General features: G+C 35.9%; 1 protein-coding gene across 2 annotated transcripts in view; it reads right to left on the bottom strand.

Annotated features, from left to right (window-relative positions):
* The window catches only part of PRKACB (protein kinase cAMP-activated catalytic subunit beta), a 138,418-nt gene that overhangs the window by 71,142 nt on the left and 52,240 nt on the right, over positions 1 to 15,036 (bottom strand). The window contains exon 1 of one of the 2 annotated variants that reach the window (XM_049879628.1): positions 3,661 to 4,000. The exons of the other annotated variant lie outside the window; for it this stretch is intronic. Within the exon in view, the coding sequence (XP_049735585.1) occupies positions 3,661 to 3,847 (187 nt within the window). The 5' untranslated portion in view covers positions 3,848 to 4,000. Of the gene's footprint in view, positions 1 to 3,660; positions 4,001 to 15,036 lie in introns of those variants that run through there. 2 annotated transcript variants of the gene reach the window in all.

The raw sequence follows: 15,036 nt of genomic DNA, 5'->3' as shown, positions 1-15,036 counted from the left end.
AGAAATAGATGTATTTCATTATGCCTTGAATATTATGCTGTTTGTACATTTGCTCTTCCTACTCTTGTTTTTGAGGGTAAGAACCAGATCTTATTTTCCTAGAGTCTTGTTTACAAACTATCATATAGTAAATATTCAAAAAAGTTTCCCCAAGGGAGTAAAAAGTAATCACTACCAAGAAACCTATGGAACAGTTGCAGATGGAAAAAGTAGGTAGGTAAATACAATGTAGAAGGTCTTACTAGCTTATTAGTAAAACTGACACATTCAGCGAGCTAAGAAAAGGCTTGGAAGCACATTGTCTTAAAGATTGTATAAGCTTTGGAACAGTCAAATTGACAAGATTATAATCACTTTAGCTACCCTATTCTACCTGAAGAAATCTACATACAAAATTGCTCATTTGTACAACCAAACCAAAAACCAAACCCACCGCTGTCAAGTTGATTCCGACTCATAGCAACCCTATAGGACACAGTAGAATTGCCCCATAGAGTTTCCAAGGAGCGCCTGGTGGATCTGAACTGCCAACCTTTTGGTTAGCAGCCATAGCACTTAATCACTACGCAACCAGCGTTTCCCATTTGTACAAAACAGTATTTAAATCTAAAATTCACTAATATAGATTTGTATCTGCCAGAAAAATAGCCTGTCAAATCATAGAAAGAAGGATAGGTAAAGTGTTTAATGGTATTGACCTATTTAGTCCTTAAAATGTTATAGTTGGATATTCATTACTACATAAAATCAACAACCTAAAATGTGCAAAACTTCAGTCAAGCTCAGCACTGTAGAACTCGATACACCATTTATGATCAAGGGAAGATTTAAAACCTAACTATAAAAAATTCACTAGAAAGAGAACCTAATGAATGTCAATATTCCCATTCATTCCAAGTCAGATCAAAAAGCAGAATTCCTCCATGGCTTTCCTTTGAACTTGATATATGTACCTGCACGTGGAATCAGCTGTTTAATATCTGTTATGAAACAAGAATTCCTGTTACTTAATTTAGTAGTAAATGATGAAACACATTAAAGGCAGCTAAAAACCACTATGTGTTTGGCCTTTTTTCTGTATCTCTTCCTATCTACATTTTCCTTGAAAAAGAAAGAACCTTGGACTAATGCTTGTTACTGTTTCACATCTGCCTAAAATGGTAATAAATCCTTACTCAATAGTTCATAAAACTAATTTTTTTAAAAAAGGTTTACATGCAGCTTCTGTGCTTAGTGGATTTCTTAAAATAGCACTTTTAGAACAAACATATTCAGAGTGTTTATCATCAGGAGATATTACATTCCTTCTTCTTGTCAAACAAGTCATGCCAGTAAATTGCTTTAAGTACCTTTGAAAAATGTGGTTTGTATGCAAACTTCATACAGTCAAAACTCTTTCCACATCTGACTGTAAAAATGAATAAAAATTTGTGTTCTGACCATAAAAATAAATCTTAGAAAAATTTGTGTTCTGAACCACAAAAATAAACCTTAGAATTGTGAAATAATAGGATTCTTCTGTTTCTACTCTATCAGTGTTTTCTTCTCTATCAACACAGTCCATAATAGGAAACTAGCGCTCCATGCATACTGTGCTCATTCCTTACATATATAAAATTACTGTGTCTAATAAGATCTTTGGAAACCCTGGTGGCGTAGTGGTTAAGTGCTATGGCTGCTAACTAAAAGGCTGGCACTTTGGATGCACTAGGTGCTCCTTGGAAACTATGCAGCAGTTCTACTCTGTCCTATAGGGTTGCTATGAGTTGGAATCGACTTGACGGCAATGGGTATTAATGATCTTTTGGGATATGAGAGGAGGCAGAAAGTGGAAGAATACTTGGTTAATGAACACTGAGTTACTCGAAGTATTTCCTACACTGTGTCTATTATTACGCGTAGGAATCGACTTGGGACAATGGATTTTTTTTTTTTTTTTTGGTTTATGCTTATTATTTGCAGGGTTACAAGGTTCGCCCCCGATTTTACTTGGGCGCAATGATCCTATTTATGTTACTTTGTGACTTTAGAGTAAGAAAAAAATGTTAACAGCGTTTTATCAATATGTATGTTTTTTCCAAAAGAAATCATGATTCATGATACCATCTTCCATTGCTAGACTTTAAAATGTGTATTCAGAAAACATCACAGGCCTCACACATTTAAAAAATGGTGAGAGTGTCGTTCAAACATAACTATTAATTATTAAAACCCCAAGACAGTCTCTTTTAAGATACACTTATTAAATGCCTATCATGGAGGAACAGTATTAGTAAAACAAATTAACTCAATACTATCCTCATCTCTCATTTAACTTTAGATTAAAAGATCTTTGAAATGCATAAAAATGATTTCCAAAAGGGCTTAGGGACGGCAGTTTAACAGAATAGGGGAAACAGAGTGAACAACAAACTTGTGTTACATGATAAATTTTGATAATGTACTGTTAACTCAATATTTAATAGTTCATAAACTTGGAAATATTGAAATTCTTCATTTGTCAATTTGGTATATAGTAAGAACTAACTATAAATAACGACCAGACTGTTTGGAGTGAAAACAATTTTTGTGCAAATATATGTTCTTATTCATTTTCTCACTTAGACAGTTTGAAGAAGGTAAGGAAAAAAAAAAAAAACCCCAATGTAGTAAAAAATAATTTGGATAGCTTTCACAGCACTATGAATGTGTTATATAAACCAAGAAGCAAATTTTGAAACTGTTTTTCTTTCTTTTTTTTTTTTTTTTAAGTGAGTTATCTTCCTTAACTGCTGAGGAATATATAAATGAAAGAGGCAAAACCTAGTGCTATTTGATGACCAAACAAACACAATAAAAAGGGCAAGAGTACCAAGGGTGATTCTATTGTTCCTTTAGTCAGAGTGACAAAAATACCTTGGGGAGGGTACAAGGTGAAATGCAGAATGGAGGCACTGGTATTGTTATATGTGAAATTTATCTTTTAACATGTATGTCACCAAAAATGGTTTCATATCATTGTGTCAGCAGTGCAGTAATTCCAAACATTTTTAACATGCCTAGAAAAATGTGATGCATGTGTAAACAACTCATTTTTTCCCTTTAGCCGTAAGTATAAATTACATAAAATACCATGATGGAAGCTTTAGATATTCATAATGTTATGTGAGATTTCACATAGAATAATCATACTACGCTTTTACTTTAGAAAACCCTGCTTGTTAAACTGAAATAACTTTCATGTGAGCATTTAAAAATAAAAGATATCAAGCACAATAGAAATTTAAAAATTCAAGAGTCTTCTTGTCTCTTTTGAAGTTTAAGGCTTATGAATCAGAGATACTTTTAAAAAGTAAACTATCGTTTCTAAAATTTAAGCATTTCATTTTACACAAGACCAAAAATAAAACTAAAACCAAAAACGGTAATGTACTCTAGAAATGATGTCAGAATTTTGAAGAAAATTTTTCAACTGATAATCAACTTAGTCATATAACTACATGATTCAGCTAAACTTACAGTAAAGTTGAAACTTATTCCTTCAACTTTATCTTGCAGAATGTCCTATGAAACTATTAAAAGACAAACTAAACATGGTCTTTATATGGTTGATTTTAAATCTCCAATTACTGTTTTAGCTGCTAATTAGAATGTATCACTTAAAAATAAAACAAAACTTACTTGATCTGTCCCATAAGGCAGTATGTTCAGAGAAATGAAGGCTGTCATTTTCCAAAGCTGTTTTCTGATCATGTGCAGCACCTTTAGAGTGTCTATGAAATAATCGGCTAGCAAAACCTTCCAATTTCTGAAGAGCAGTAGTTGTACCTGTATGCTGGTTACAAGGTAGTTCTCTATAAGCTGCCATTCACGTGCATTTACGCTTTACTTAAAGCAACTAAAAATATTTCCAGAAGGAGCTCAACAACTTCTTACACTGAAGCTGAAAGCTATGCATGTGTCAAACTTCCTGTTTGCAGGGTATTCAAATTACTACTGCTGTTGTGTTTCCTGTTAATATAAAACAGCACATTTCTAAGCTTTTCTTAGCACAAGTCTTTATATCTAACTAGAGATGGTGATTTAAAAAAAAAAACCCTGCAATATCTGCCTAAATGTATAAAACAAAACAATGCTTTAAATTAACAGTGTTTTAATGTTAACCCATGTTAATGAGAGCAGTAAGTATAAGGACTTATATATACAGTAAAATATATATATATACACAGTAGGCTGAAAAAAAGAAAAATAGTTAAACATATATTACAACCCTATGCTAACAACAGAGGCCCAAGCCACATTTCAAATATACCATGTTCAAAAGAAAGGTTTTATTTTTTCCAGGAAATCAGCTAACATACAGATTTCAGGCATCCTTGTCAACAGTTAACTTTACAACAAAACTGGTATGGAATGGATATGATAAAACTCTCACAAAACAAATTTATGACATATATGTCGTAACTAAGGAAAAACCTGAACTAGCACTTAAAAAAAAAGAACTGAATGTTGCTAACTCATTCACTTAAGCGTAATGTATACAGGAACTACAGAAAGTGAGGATGTCAGTATTGTTCATCAAATTTATAATCTGCTGACGAGTTTTTATATTTTAAAAACATTGTAAAATTTGGAAAAAGAAAATATTTAAGATTTAAAATCAGTCATAGCAAGAGATTTCAAGCAGGAGAAAACAGTTCCTTCTGGCTGACTGAGAGTGGCCTGAGACCTATTTATTTTAAAAACTTAACACTGAGGACTGCTGCTTACCTGATCCCTCATTTAGTGGTCTCATTTAGAGACATCTCCTCCTATTAAAAGTAAATAAAATTTGCCATTGTCCCCTTGTAGGAAAACAAAAGGCACGTACCTGTGGCATTTAACAATGATTTTGAGCACCTGTCTTCTGAGACTAACAAATTAAAGGATGAGAAATGTATGTGCTTTTGTCTTTGGAAGCTGTAATAAGGACTACAGAAAAGAGAGAAAGAAAGAAAAATATCTTTAAAAAATCTAGAAACTATCTTAGTCCAGATTTCCTGCCAACTGTTTTGAGAAATACAATAAATAGGGACAATAATAACAAATAGAATAGGAAAAATAATGTAATCCAATTACAACCCTCCCCACACGCACGCACACGCACAAAGGAAGCAATCACTAGTGACTTTGCAAAGCAACAGCTCATTTGTGTACACTTTTTTAGGTAAAATTAGTATCACTCTAAAAAATAGGCAGCAATATCTGTAAGACTAAACTTTTTAAATTTGTAGCTCTATATGAATATTATGTATGTGTATACCAAAACCAAGCCCATTGCTATCCAGTCAATCCAGGCTCATAATGACCCTATAGGACACAGTAGAACTGCCCTACAGTGTTTCGGAGAAGTGCCTGGTGGATTTGAACTGCTGACTTTTTTGTTTGCAGTCAAGCACTTAACCACTAGGCCACCAGCGTTTCGGAACAGTAATACATAATTTGCTTATTCGTGTCTGACAGTGTCTTACACAAAACAGATACTGAATAAGTGTCTGTAGACTTTAATAAACATCTACAGAGCACAGGCTGACTCCGTGTGGGCAGAAGCAGATAAAATTGCTGAATTCTTTTGAATTCAGGAATTTCTCCTGACGGAAATTCTATTCATCCTCAAGGCTCACCGCAAATATCACCTCTTCAGTGAAGTCTTCCATATGCTTCCAAGAGAAAATAAATCACTCTCTCCGCTCTTTCCACTGATCTTGTCATTTATGTTAAAATTTGCTATTTATGAATTTATGCCTTCCTAAATTTTGAGTTACTTGAATTCATAAAAGCAATGCATGCATTAAGTACTCAATAAATATATTTAGATGTTCAATAAAATATATACTGAATGAAGTATAAGTTCATTTTCAACAACTTAAAACATGGTCTAAGTAATCAAGCATTGAAAATGCTTTAATTTTATTTATGATAGGATTTTATTTGTAAATAATCCAGAAAGCAATAAATTTCTCATATATAAAGACTACAGTAATAAAAGTAGTATCATCAAACTTCTCCTTTTACTCAATATTCAATGAGTTACTACTTTGTATTCATTCTGAGTTCCATTTTCATTTATTTTTACTAGGGCAAATTGTGGATTTCTAAGCTTACAGTCACCCCCTTCAATCATTCATCCCTCTGCCGTATTAATCTCTCCAAAATATTACGCTCATGTTATTCCCTTGCCAAATGCACAAACTAATCCTAGTATTTCAGCACCGTCTTATTCATTTTTAACACAAAATGTCTAGTCAGGCTTATATTCAAAATTGCTTGAGTTAAGTATAAGAAATTCCAGATTCCTAACTAGTACTAAGATTATTTAAAATAACATATAAATTTTACAACAAAAGTAATTGCAATAGAAAAAAAAAAAAAGCATTAGATGAGTATCTCTAAACTACATCTGAAATCTGTACATCTTTTTCAAAAAGGCTGTTTCCATTTGTTAAAAAGTCCTTATAGAAAGTAGAATATTTAGTCCTTAGAGTAATGTTTCTATATATGGTAATGTGACCAGGAAGCTGTTGCTGTGGAAGTCCTTAGGCAGTTTGAATTTTATTTATTGAAAAAAAAAAAAAAAGAACTCTACTGGCATCTACTGCTAGAAAGAAACAACTACAGTTTTAACTAAAACTATGAATCCCTTCAAAATTCACATTAACCTTGAGTATGCTTGCTATTCTTCCTGATGGTATTTTCGGAATCTTAATTTGTATTAAAATGTCTAACTACGCACCCAAAATTTGCTGTAATATTATAGCTTATCTACTAAGAGACTGTAATTAAACAATGTATCATTTTTACCACTGGAGAGTAATCATAAGTATACATTCCTTATTATTCATACTGTATTAATTACAGAAATTATGGCAATTTTCAGAGATAAACCTGCTTTGATTGCCAACAGATATCACAAAATATGGTATATTATATTTAATAATAGTAATGATCCCTTACATTTGCCAAAAACACTTTACAACCCATAGTGGTTTCCACAGCTCATGAGATCCTTACCAATGAAGTAAGCAGGACAGGTAATATTACTCTTATTTTAAGTTGAGAAAAAAAATCTTACAAACATTAAGTGGCTTGCCCAAAGTCACCTAGGCCTTCAAAATTCCTGGAATCAGGACTCTTTGTACTGCCCAATACTGATTACCAAAAAAAAGAAATAAAAAAATTTTAAATGCAGAAATTTTCAAACAAAGGTGGGAGAGTGAATGGGGAGAAATCAGTCTTCGAATATATTGCCCAGGGTCTAAGAATCTGCTATGGAATTTTTTTTCATTCAGATAGCCCCGACTTCAAAACATATTAAACAGCTACAATAATCAGAACACCCTAGTACCGGTTTAATCATCGACACACAGACCAATGGAATTGAATTGAAAACCCAGAAATAAATCCAAACATCTATGGTCAATTGATTTTTGACAAAGAAGCCAATCTTTTCAATGAGGAAGCTACAGTCTTATTAACAAATGGTCCTGGGGAAACCGGATTTCACATGCAGAAAAATGAAGCGATATCCATACCTAATGTCATGTACAAAAACTAATTAAAAATGGATCAAGGACCTAAACGTTAAATCTAAAACCATAAAGTTCTTGGAAAAAAACACAGAAGCAAAGCTATGGACCTAAATTTTTGCAATGATAGATTATCAAACACAAGGAATGCACATGCAGCAGAAAACAAAATAGGTAACTGGGACCTCATAAAAGTTAAATACTTACGTTCATCAAAAGACTTTATCAAAAGAGTAAAAGGACAACCTATAGACTGGGTAAAACACCTCCAGGAACAATATAACCCATAAGGATCTAATATCTAAAATATATGTAAAACTTCTAAAACTTAACAAAAAGACAAATAATACAAAAAAATGGGCAGAAGTCATGAACTGACACTTCACTACAGAAGGTATTCGAATGGCCAACAAACACATGAAAAGATGCTCAAGGTCACAAGCCATCAGAGAAATGCAAATCAAAATCACAATGAGATACCATTTCACTCCCACTAGGATTGCTAAGATAAACAACAACAACAACAAAAAAGGAAAATAACAAACACTGGCAAGGATGTGATGAAACTGAAACCCTCATCTATTGCTGGTGGGAAGGCAAAATGGTACAGTGGTTGTGGAAAATAATCTGGTGGTTCCTAAAAAACTAAAAATAGATCTATCATATGATCCAGCAACTCCACTCCTAGAGGTCTAATACAAGTGACACGAACAGACATATGCACACCTATGTTCATTGCAGCACTATGGACAACAGCAAAAAGATGGAAACACCCTAAATGCCCATCAATGGATGAATAGCAAGCAAAATGTGTTACATACATACGATGGAATACTATTCACAGATAAAGAAAAATGAGTTCCCAAAACATCCCACAATGTGGATGAAACTGGAGGGCATGACGTTGAGCAAAATAAGTCAATTCAAAAGCACGAATATTTTATGTTCTCATTTTTATGAAATAACAAGAATAGGTAAATATATAAAAACCAGAAAACCAAATCCAGTGCCAGTGAGTCGATTCTGACTCATCAGAATTTCCAAGGAGCGCCTGGCATATTTGAACTGCCGATCCTTTGGTTAGCAGCCATAGTACTTAACCACTAAGCCACCAGGGTTTTCGGTAAAAGAATATATATATAGAGAGAGAGAGAGAGTGAGAGAGAGAGTGTGAGAGAGAGAGAGAGACTAATAAATAGAGTTACTATGAGTCAGAATCAACTCGATGGCATACAACAACAATGTTCACTGAAGGGGCTCTAGTGGTACAATGTTAAGCACTCACTGCTAACCAAGGGCACACAACAATGTTCATTAGTGGTTATGAGGGGTGGGAGTGGGGGTAACTAGAAAAGTATCCCCTAGGTAATAGTCATTTTTTGTTTATGGTGATGGAAAAGGTGGCACCAAATGTGGGTGAAGTTTGCACAGCTTGACTAATGTACAATAAGCCGTACATAAGAAAAAAAGGATGAACTGGAAAATGATATGTTATATATAATTTTACAACAAAAACAATAACCAAAACAAGGAGACAGAGTATAGATTGTTGTTGTTGTGGTTGTTAGGTGCCATTGAGCCAGTTCAGACTCATAGCGATCCTATGCACAACAGAACAAAACACTGCCCGCTCCTGCACCATCCTTACAATCGTTGTTATGCTTGAGCCCATTGCTGCAGCCACTGTGTCAACCCACCTAGTTAAGGGTCTTCCTCTTTTCCACTGACTCTCTACTTTACCAAGCATGATGTCCTTCTCCAGAGACCGATCCTTCCTGACATGTCCAAAGTATGTAAGACGCAGTCTCGCCATCCTTGCTTCTCAGGAGCATTCTGGTTGTGCTTCTTCCAAGACAGATTTTGTTCGTTCTTTTGGCACTCCACGGTATATTCGAAATTCTTCGCCAACACCACAATTCAAAGGCGTTCATTCTTCTTTGGTCTTCCTTATTCATTGTCCAGCTCTCACATGCATATGATGAGATTGAAAATACCATGGCTTGGGTCAGGTGCACCGTAGTCTTCAAGGTGACATCTTTGATCTTCAACACTTTAAAGAGGTCCTCTGCAGCAGATTTACCCAATGCAACGCGTCTTTTGACTTCTTGACTGTTGCGACTGTGGCTGTTGACTGTGGATCCAAGTAAAATATAAACCTTGACAACTTCAGTCTTTTCTCTGTTTATCATTATGTTGCTCACTGGTCCAGTTGTGAGGACATTTGTTTTCTTTATGTTGAGGTGCAATCCATACTGAAGTCTGTGGTCTTTGATCTTCATTAATAAGTGCTTCAAGTCCTTTTCATTTCAGCAAGCAACGTTGTGTCATCTGCATAATGCAGGTTGTTAATGAGTCTTCCTCCAATCTTGATGCCCCATTCTTCTTCATATAGTCCAGCTTCTCGGATTATTTGCTCAGCATACAGATTGAATAGGTGTGGTGAAAGGATACAACCTTGACACACACCTTTCCTGATTTTAAACTAATCAGTATCCCCTTGTTCTGTCCGAACAACTGCCTCTTGATCTATGTAAAGGTTCCTCATGGGCACAATTAAGTGTACTGCAATTCCCATTCTTTGCAAAGTTATCCATAATTTGTTATGATCCACACAGTCGAATGCCTTTGTATAGTCAATAAAACACAGGTAAACATCCTTCTGGTATTCTCTGCTTTCAGCCAGGATCCATCTGACATCAGCGATGATATCCCTGGTTCCACGTCCTCTTCTGAAACCGGCCTGAATTTCTGACAGTTCCCTGTCAATATACTGCTGCAGCCGTTTTTGAATGACCTTCAGCAAAATTTTGCTTGCGTGTGATATTCATGATATTGTTCTATAATTTCCACGTTCCGTTGGGTCGCCTTTCTTGGGAACAGGCATAAATATGGATCTCTTCCAGTCAGTTGGCCAGGAAGCTGTCTTCCATATTTCTAGGCATAGGCAAGTGAACACCTCCAGTGCTGCAAACGTTTGTTGAAACATCTCAATTGATATCCCATCAATTCCTGGAGGCTTGTTTTTTTTTTTTTTTTTATTAACTTTTATTAAGCTTCAAGTGAACGTTTACAAATCCAATCAGTCTGTCACATATAAGTTTACATACATCTCACTCCCTACTCCCACTTGCTCTCCCCCTCTTGAGTCAGCCCTTTCAGTCTCTCCTTTCGTGACAATTTTGCCGGCTTCTCTCTCTCTCTATCCTCCCATCCCCACTCCAGACAAGAGTTGCCAACACAATCTCAAGTGTCCACCTGATATAATTAGCTCACTCTTCATCAGCGTCTCTCTCCCACCCACTGACCAGTCCCTTTCATGTCTGATGAGTTGTCTTTGGGGATGGTTCCTGTCCTGTGCCAACAGAAGGTCTGGGGAGCATGGCCGCCGGGATTCCTCTAGTCTCAGTCAGACCATTAAGTTTGGTCTTTTTATGAGAATTTGGGGTCTGTATCCCACTAATCTCCTGCTCCCTCAGGGGTCCTCTGTTGTGCTCCCTGTCAGGGCAGTCATCGATTGTGGCCGGGCACCAACTAGTTCTTCTGGTCTCAGGATGATGTAGGTCTCTGGTTCATGTGGTCCTTTCTGTCTCTTGGGCTCTTAGTTGTCGTGTGGCCTTGGTGTTCTTCATTTTCCGTTGCTCCAGGTGGGTTGAGACCAATTGATGCATCTTAGATGGCCGCTTGTTAGCATTTAAGACCCCAGACGCCACATTTCAAAGTGGGATGCAGAACGATTTCATAATAGAATTATTTTGCCAATTGACTTAGAAGTCCCCTCAAACCATGTTCCCCAGACCCCCGCCCTTGCTCCACTGACCTTTGAAGCATTCATTTTATCCCGGAAACTTCTTGGCTTTTGGTCTAGTCCAATTGAGCTGACCTTCCATGTATTGAGTGTTGTCTTTCCCTTGACCTAAAGCATTTCTTATCTACTGATTAATCAATAAAAAACCCTCTCCCACCCTCCCTCCCTCCCCCCCTCGTAACCACAAAAGTATGTGTTCTTCTCAGGTTTACTATTACTCAAGATCTTATAATAGTGGTCTTATACAATATTTGTCCTTTTGCCTCTGACTAATTTCGCTCAGCATAATGCCTTCCAGGTTCCTCCATGTTATGAAATGTTTCACAGATTCGTCACTGTTCTTTATCGATGCGTAGTATTCCATTGTGTGAATATACCACAATTTATTTACCCATTCATCCGCTGATGGACACCTTGGTTGCTTCCAACTTTTTGCTATTGTACACAGAGCTGCAATAAACATGGGTGTGCATATATCTGTTTGTATGAAGGCTCTTGCATCTCTAGGATATATTCCCAGGAGTGGAATTTCTGGGTTATATGGTAGTTCTATTTCTAACTGTTTAAGATAACGCCAGATACATTTCCAAAGTGGTTGTACCATTTTACATTCCCACCAGCAGTGTATAAGAGTTCCAATCTCTCCACAGCCTCTCCAACATTTATTATTTTGTGTTTTTTGGATTAATGCCAGCCTTGCTGGTGTGAGATGGAATCTCATCGTAGTTTTAATTTGCATTTCTCTAATGGCTAATGATCGTGAGCATTTTCTCATGTATCTGTTGGCTGCCTGAATATCTTCTTTAGTGAAATGTGTGTTCATATCCTTTGCCCACTTCTTGATTGGGTTGTTTGTCTTTTTGTGGTTGAGTTTTGACAGAATCATGTAGATTTTAGAGATCAGGCGCTGGTCGGAGATGTCATAGCTGAAAATTCTTTCCCAGTCTGTAGGTGGTCTTTTTACTATTTTGGTGAAGTCTTTAGATGAGCATAGGTGTTTGATTTTAGGAGCTCCCAGTTATCGGGTTTCTCTTCATCATTTTTGGTAATGTTTTGTATTCTGTTTATGCCTTGTATTAGGGCTCCTAGGGTTCTCCCAATTTTTTCTTCCATGATCTTTATCGTTTTCGTCTTTATGTTTAGGTCTTTGATCCACTTGGAGTTAGTTTTTGTGCATGGTGTAAGGTATGGGTCCTGTTTCATTTTTTTGCAAATGAATATCCAGTTATGCCAGCACCATTTCTTAAAAAGGCTTTCTTTTCCCCAATTAATTGACACTGGTCCTTTGTCAAATATCAGCTGCTCATACGTGGATGGATCTATGTCTGCGTTCTCAATTCTGTTCCATTGGTCTATGTGCCTGTTGTTGTACCAGTACCAGGCTGTTTTGACTACTGTGGCTGTATAATAGGTTCTGAAATCAGGTAGAGTGAGGCCTCCCACTTTCTTCTTCTTTTTCAGTAGTGCTTTGCTTATCCGGGGCTTCTTTCCCTTCCATATGAAATTGGTGATTTGTTTCTCTATCCCCTTAAAATATGACATTGGAATTTGGATCGGAAGTGCGTTAAATGTATAGATAGCTTTTGGTAGAATAGACATTTTTACTATGTTAAGTCTTCCTATCCATGAGCAAGGTATGCTTTTCCACTTAAGTACGTCCTTTTGAATTTCTTGTAGTAGAGCTTTGTAGTTTTCTTTGTATAGGTCTTTTACATCCTTGGTAAGATTTATTCCTAAGTATCTTATCTTCTTGGGGGCTACTGTGAATGGTATTGATTTGGTTATTTCCTCTTCGGTGTTCTTTTTGTTGATGTAGAGGAATGCAAGTGATTTTTGTATGTTTATTTTATAACCTGAGACTCTGCCAAACTCTTCTATTAGTTTCAGTAGTTTTCTGGAGGATTCCTTAGGGTTTTCTGTGTATATAATCATGTCATCTGCAAATAGTGATAACTTTACTTCTTCCTTGCCAATCCGGAAACCTTTTATTTCTTTGTCTAGCCTAATTGCCCTGGCTAGGACTTCCAGCACGATGTTGAATAAGAGCGGTGATAAAGGGCATCCTTGTCCGGTTCCCGTTCTCAAGGGAAATGCTTTCAGGTTCTCTCCATTTAGAGTGATATTGGCTGTTGGCTTTGCATAGATGCCCTTTATTATGTTGAGGAATTTTCCTTCAATTCCTATTTTGGTAAGAGTTTTTATCATAAATGGGTGTTGGACTTTGTCAAATGCCTTTTCTGCATCAATTGATAAGCTCATGTGGTTTTTGTCTTTTGTTTTATTTATGTGATGGATTACATTAATGGTTTTTCTGATATTAAACCAGCCTTGCATACCTGGTATAAATCCCACTTGATCATGGTGAATTATTTTTTTGATGTGTTGTTGGATTCTATTGGCTAGAATTTTGTTGAGGATTTTTGCATCTATGTTCATGAGGGATATAGGTCTATAATTTTCTTTTTTTGTAATGTCTTTACCTGGTTTTGGTATCAGGGAGATGGTGGCTTCATAGAATGAGTTGGGTAGTATTCTGTCATTTTCTATGCTTTGGAATACCTTCAGAAGTAGTGGTGTTAACTCTTCTCTGAAAGTTTGGTAGAACTCTGCAGTGAAGCCATCCGGGCCAGGGCTTTTTTTTGTTGGGAGTTTTTTGATGACCGTTTCAATCTCTTTTTTTGTTATGGGTCTATTTAGTTGTTCTATTTCTGAATCTGTTAGTTTAGGTAGGTAGTGTTTTTCCAGGAATTCATCCATTTCTTCTAGGTTTTCAAATTTGTTAGAGTACAATTTTTCATAATAATCTGAAATGATTCTTTTAATTTCATTTGGTTCTGTTGTGATGTGGTCCTTCTCGTTTCTTATTCGGGTTATTTGTTTCCTTTCCTGTATTTCTTTAGTCAGTCTAGCCAATGGTTTATCAATTTTGTTAATTTTTTCAAAGAACCAGCTTTTGGCTTTGTTAATTCTTTCAATTGTTTTTCTGTTCTCTAATTCATTTAGTTCAGCTCTAATTTTTATTATTTGTTTTCTTCTGGTGCCTGATGGATTCTTTTGTTGCTCAGTTTCTATTTGTTCAAGTTGTAGGGACAGTTCTCTGATTTTGGCTCTTTCTTCCTTTTGTATGTGTGCATTTATCGATATAAATTGGCCTCTGAGCACTGCTTTTGCTGTCTCCCAGAGATTTTGATAGGAAGTATTTTCATTCTCGTTGCTTTCTAAGAATTTTCTTATTCCCTCCTTGATGTCTTCTATAACCCAGTCTTTTTTCAGGAGGGTATTGTTCATTTTCCAAGTATTTGATTTCTTTTCCCTAGTTTTTCTGTTATTGATCTCTAGTTTTATTGCCTTGTGGTCTGAGAAGATGCTTTGTAATATTTCGATGTTTTGGACTCTGCAAAGGTTTGTTTTATGACCTAATATGTGGTCTATTCTAGAGAATGTTCCATGTGCGCTAGAAAAAAAAGTATATTTTGCAGCAGTTGGGTGGAGAGTTCTGTATAAGTCAATGAGGTCAAGTTGGTTGATTGTTGTAATTAGATCTTCCGTGTCTCTGTTGAGCTTCTTACTGGATGTCCTGTCCTTCTCCGAAAGTGGTGTGTTGAAGTCTCCTACTATAATTGTGGAGGTATCTATCTCACTTTTCAATTCTGTTAAAATTTGATTTATGTATCTTGCAGCCCTGTC

Source organism: Elephas maximus, chromosome 3, assembly GCF_024166365.1.
Source record: "Elephas maximus indicus isolate mEleMax1 chromosome 3, mEleMax1 primary haplotype, whole genome shotgun sequence".
Classification (NCBI taxonomy): Eukaryota; Metazoa; Chordata; class Mammalia; order Proboscidea; family Elephantidae; genus Elephas; species Elephas maximus.
Note: the sequence above shows the minus strand (reverse complement) of the source record. Positions and strands in the feature narration are given on the sequence as shown.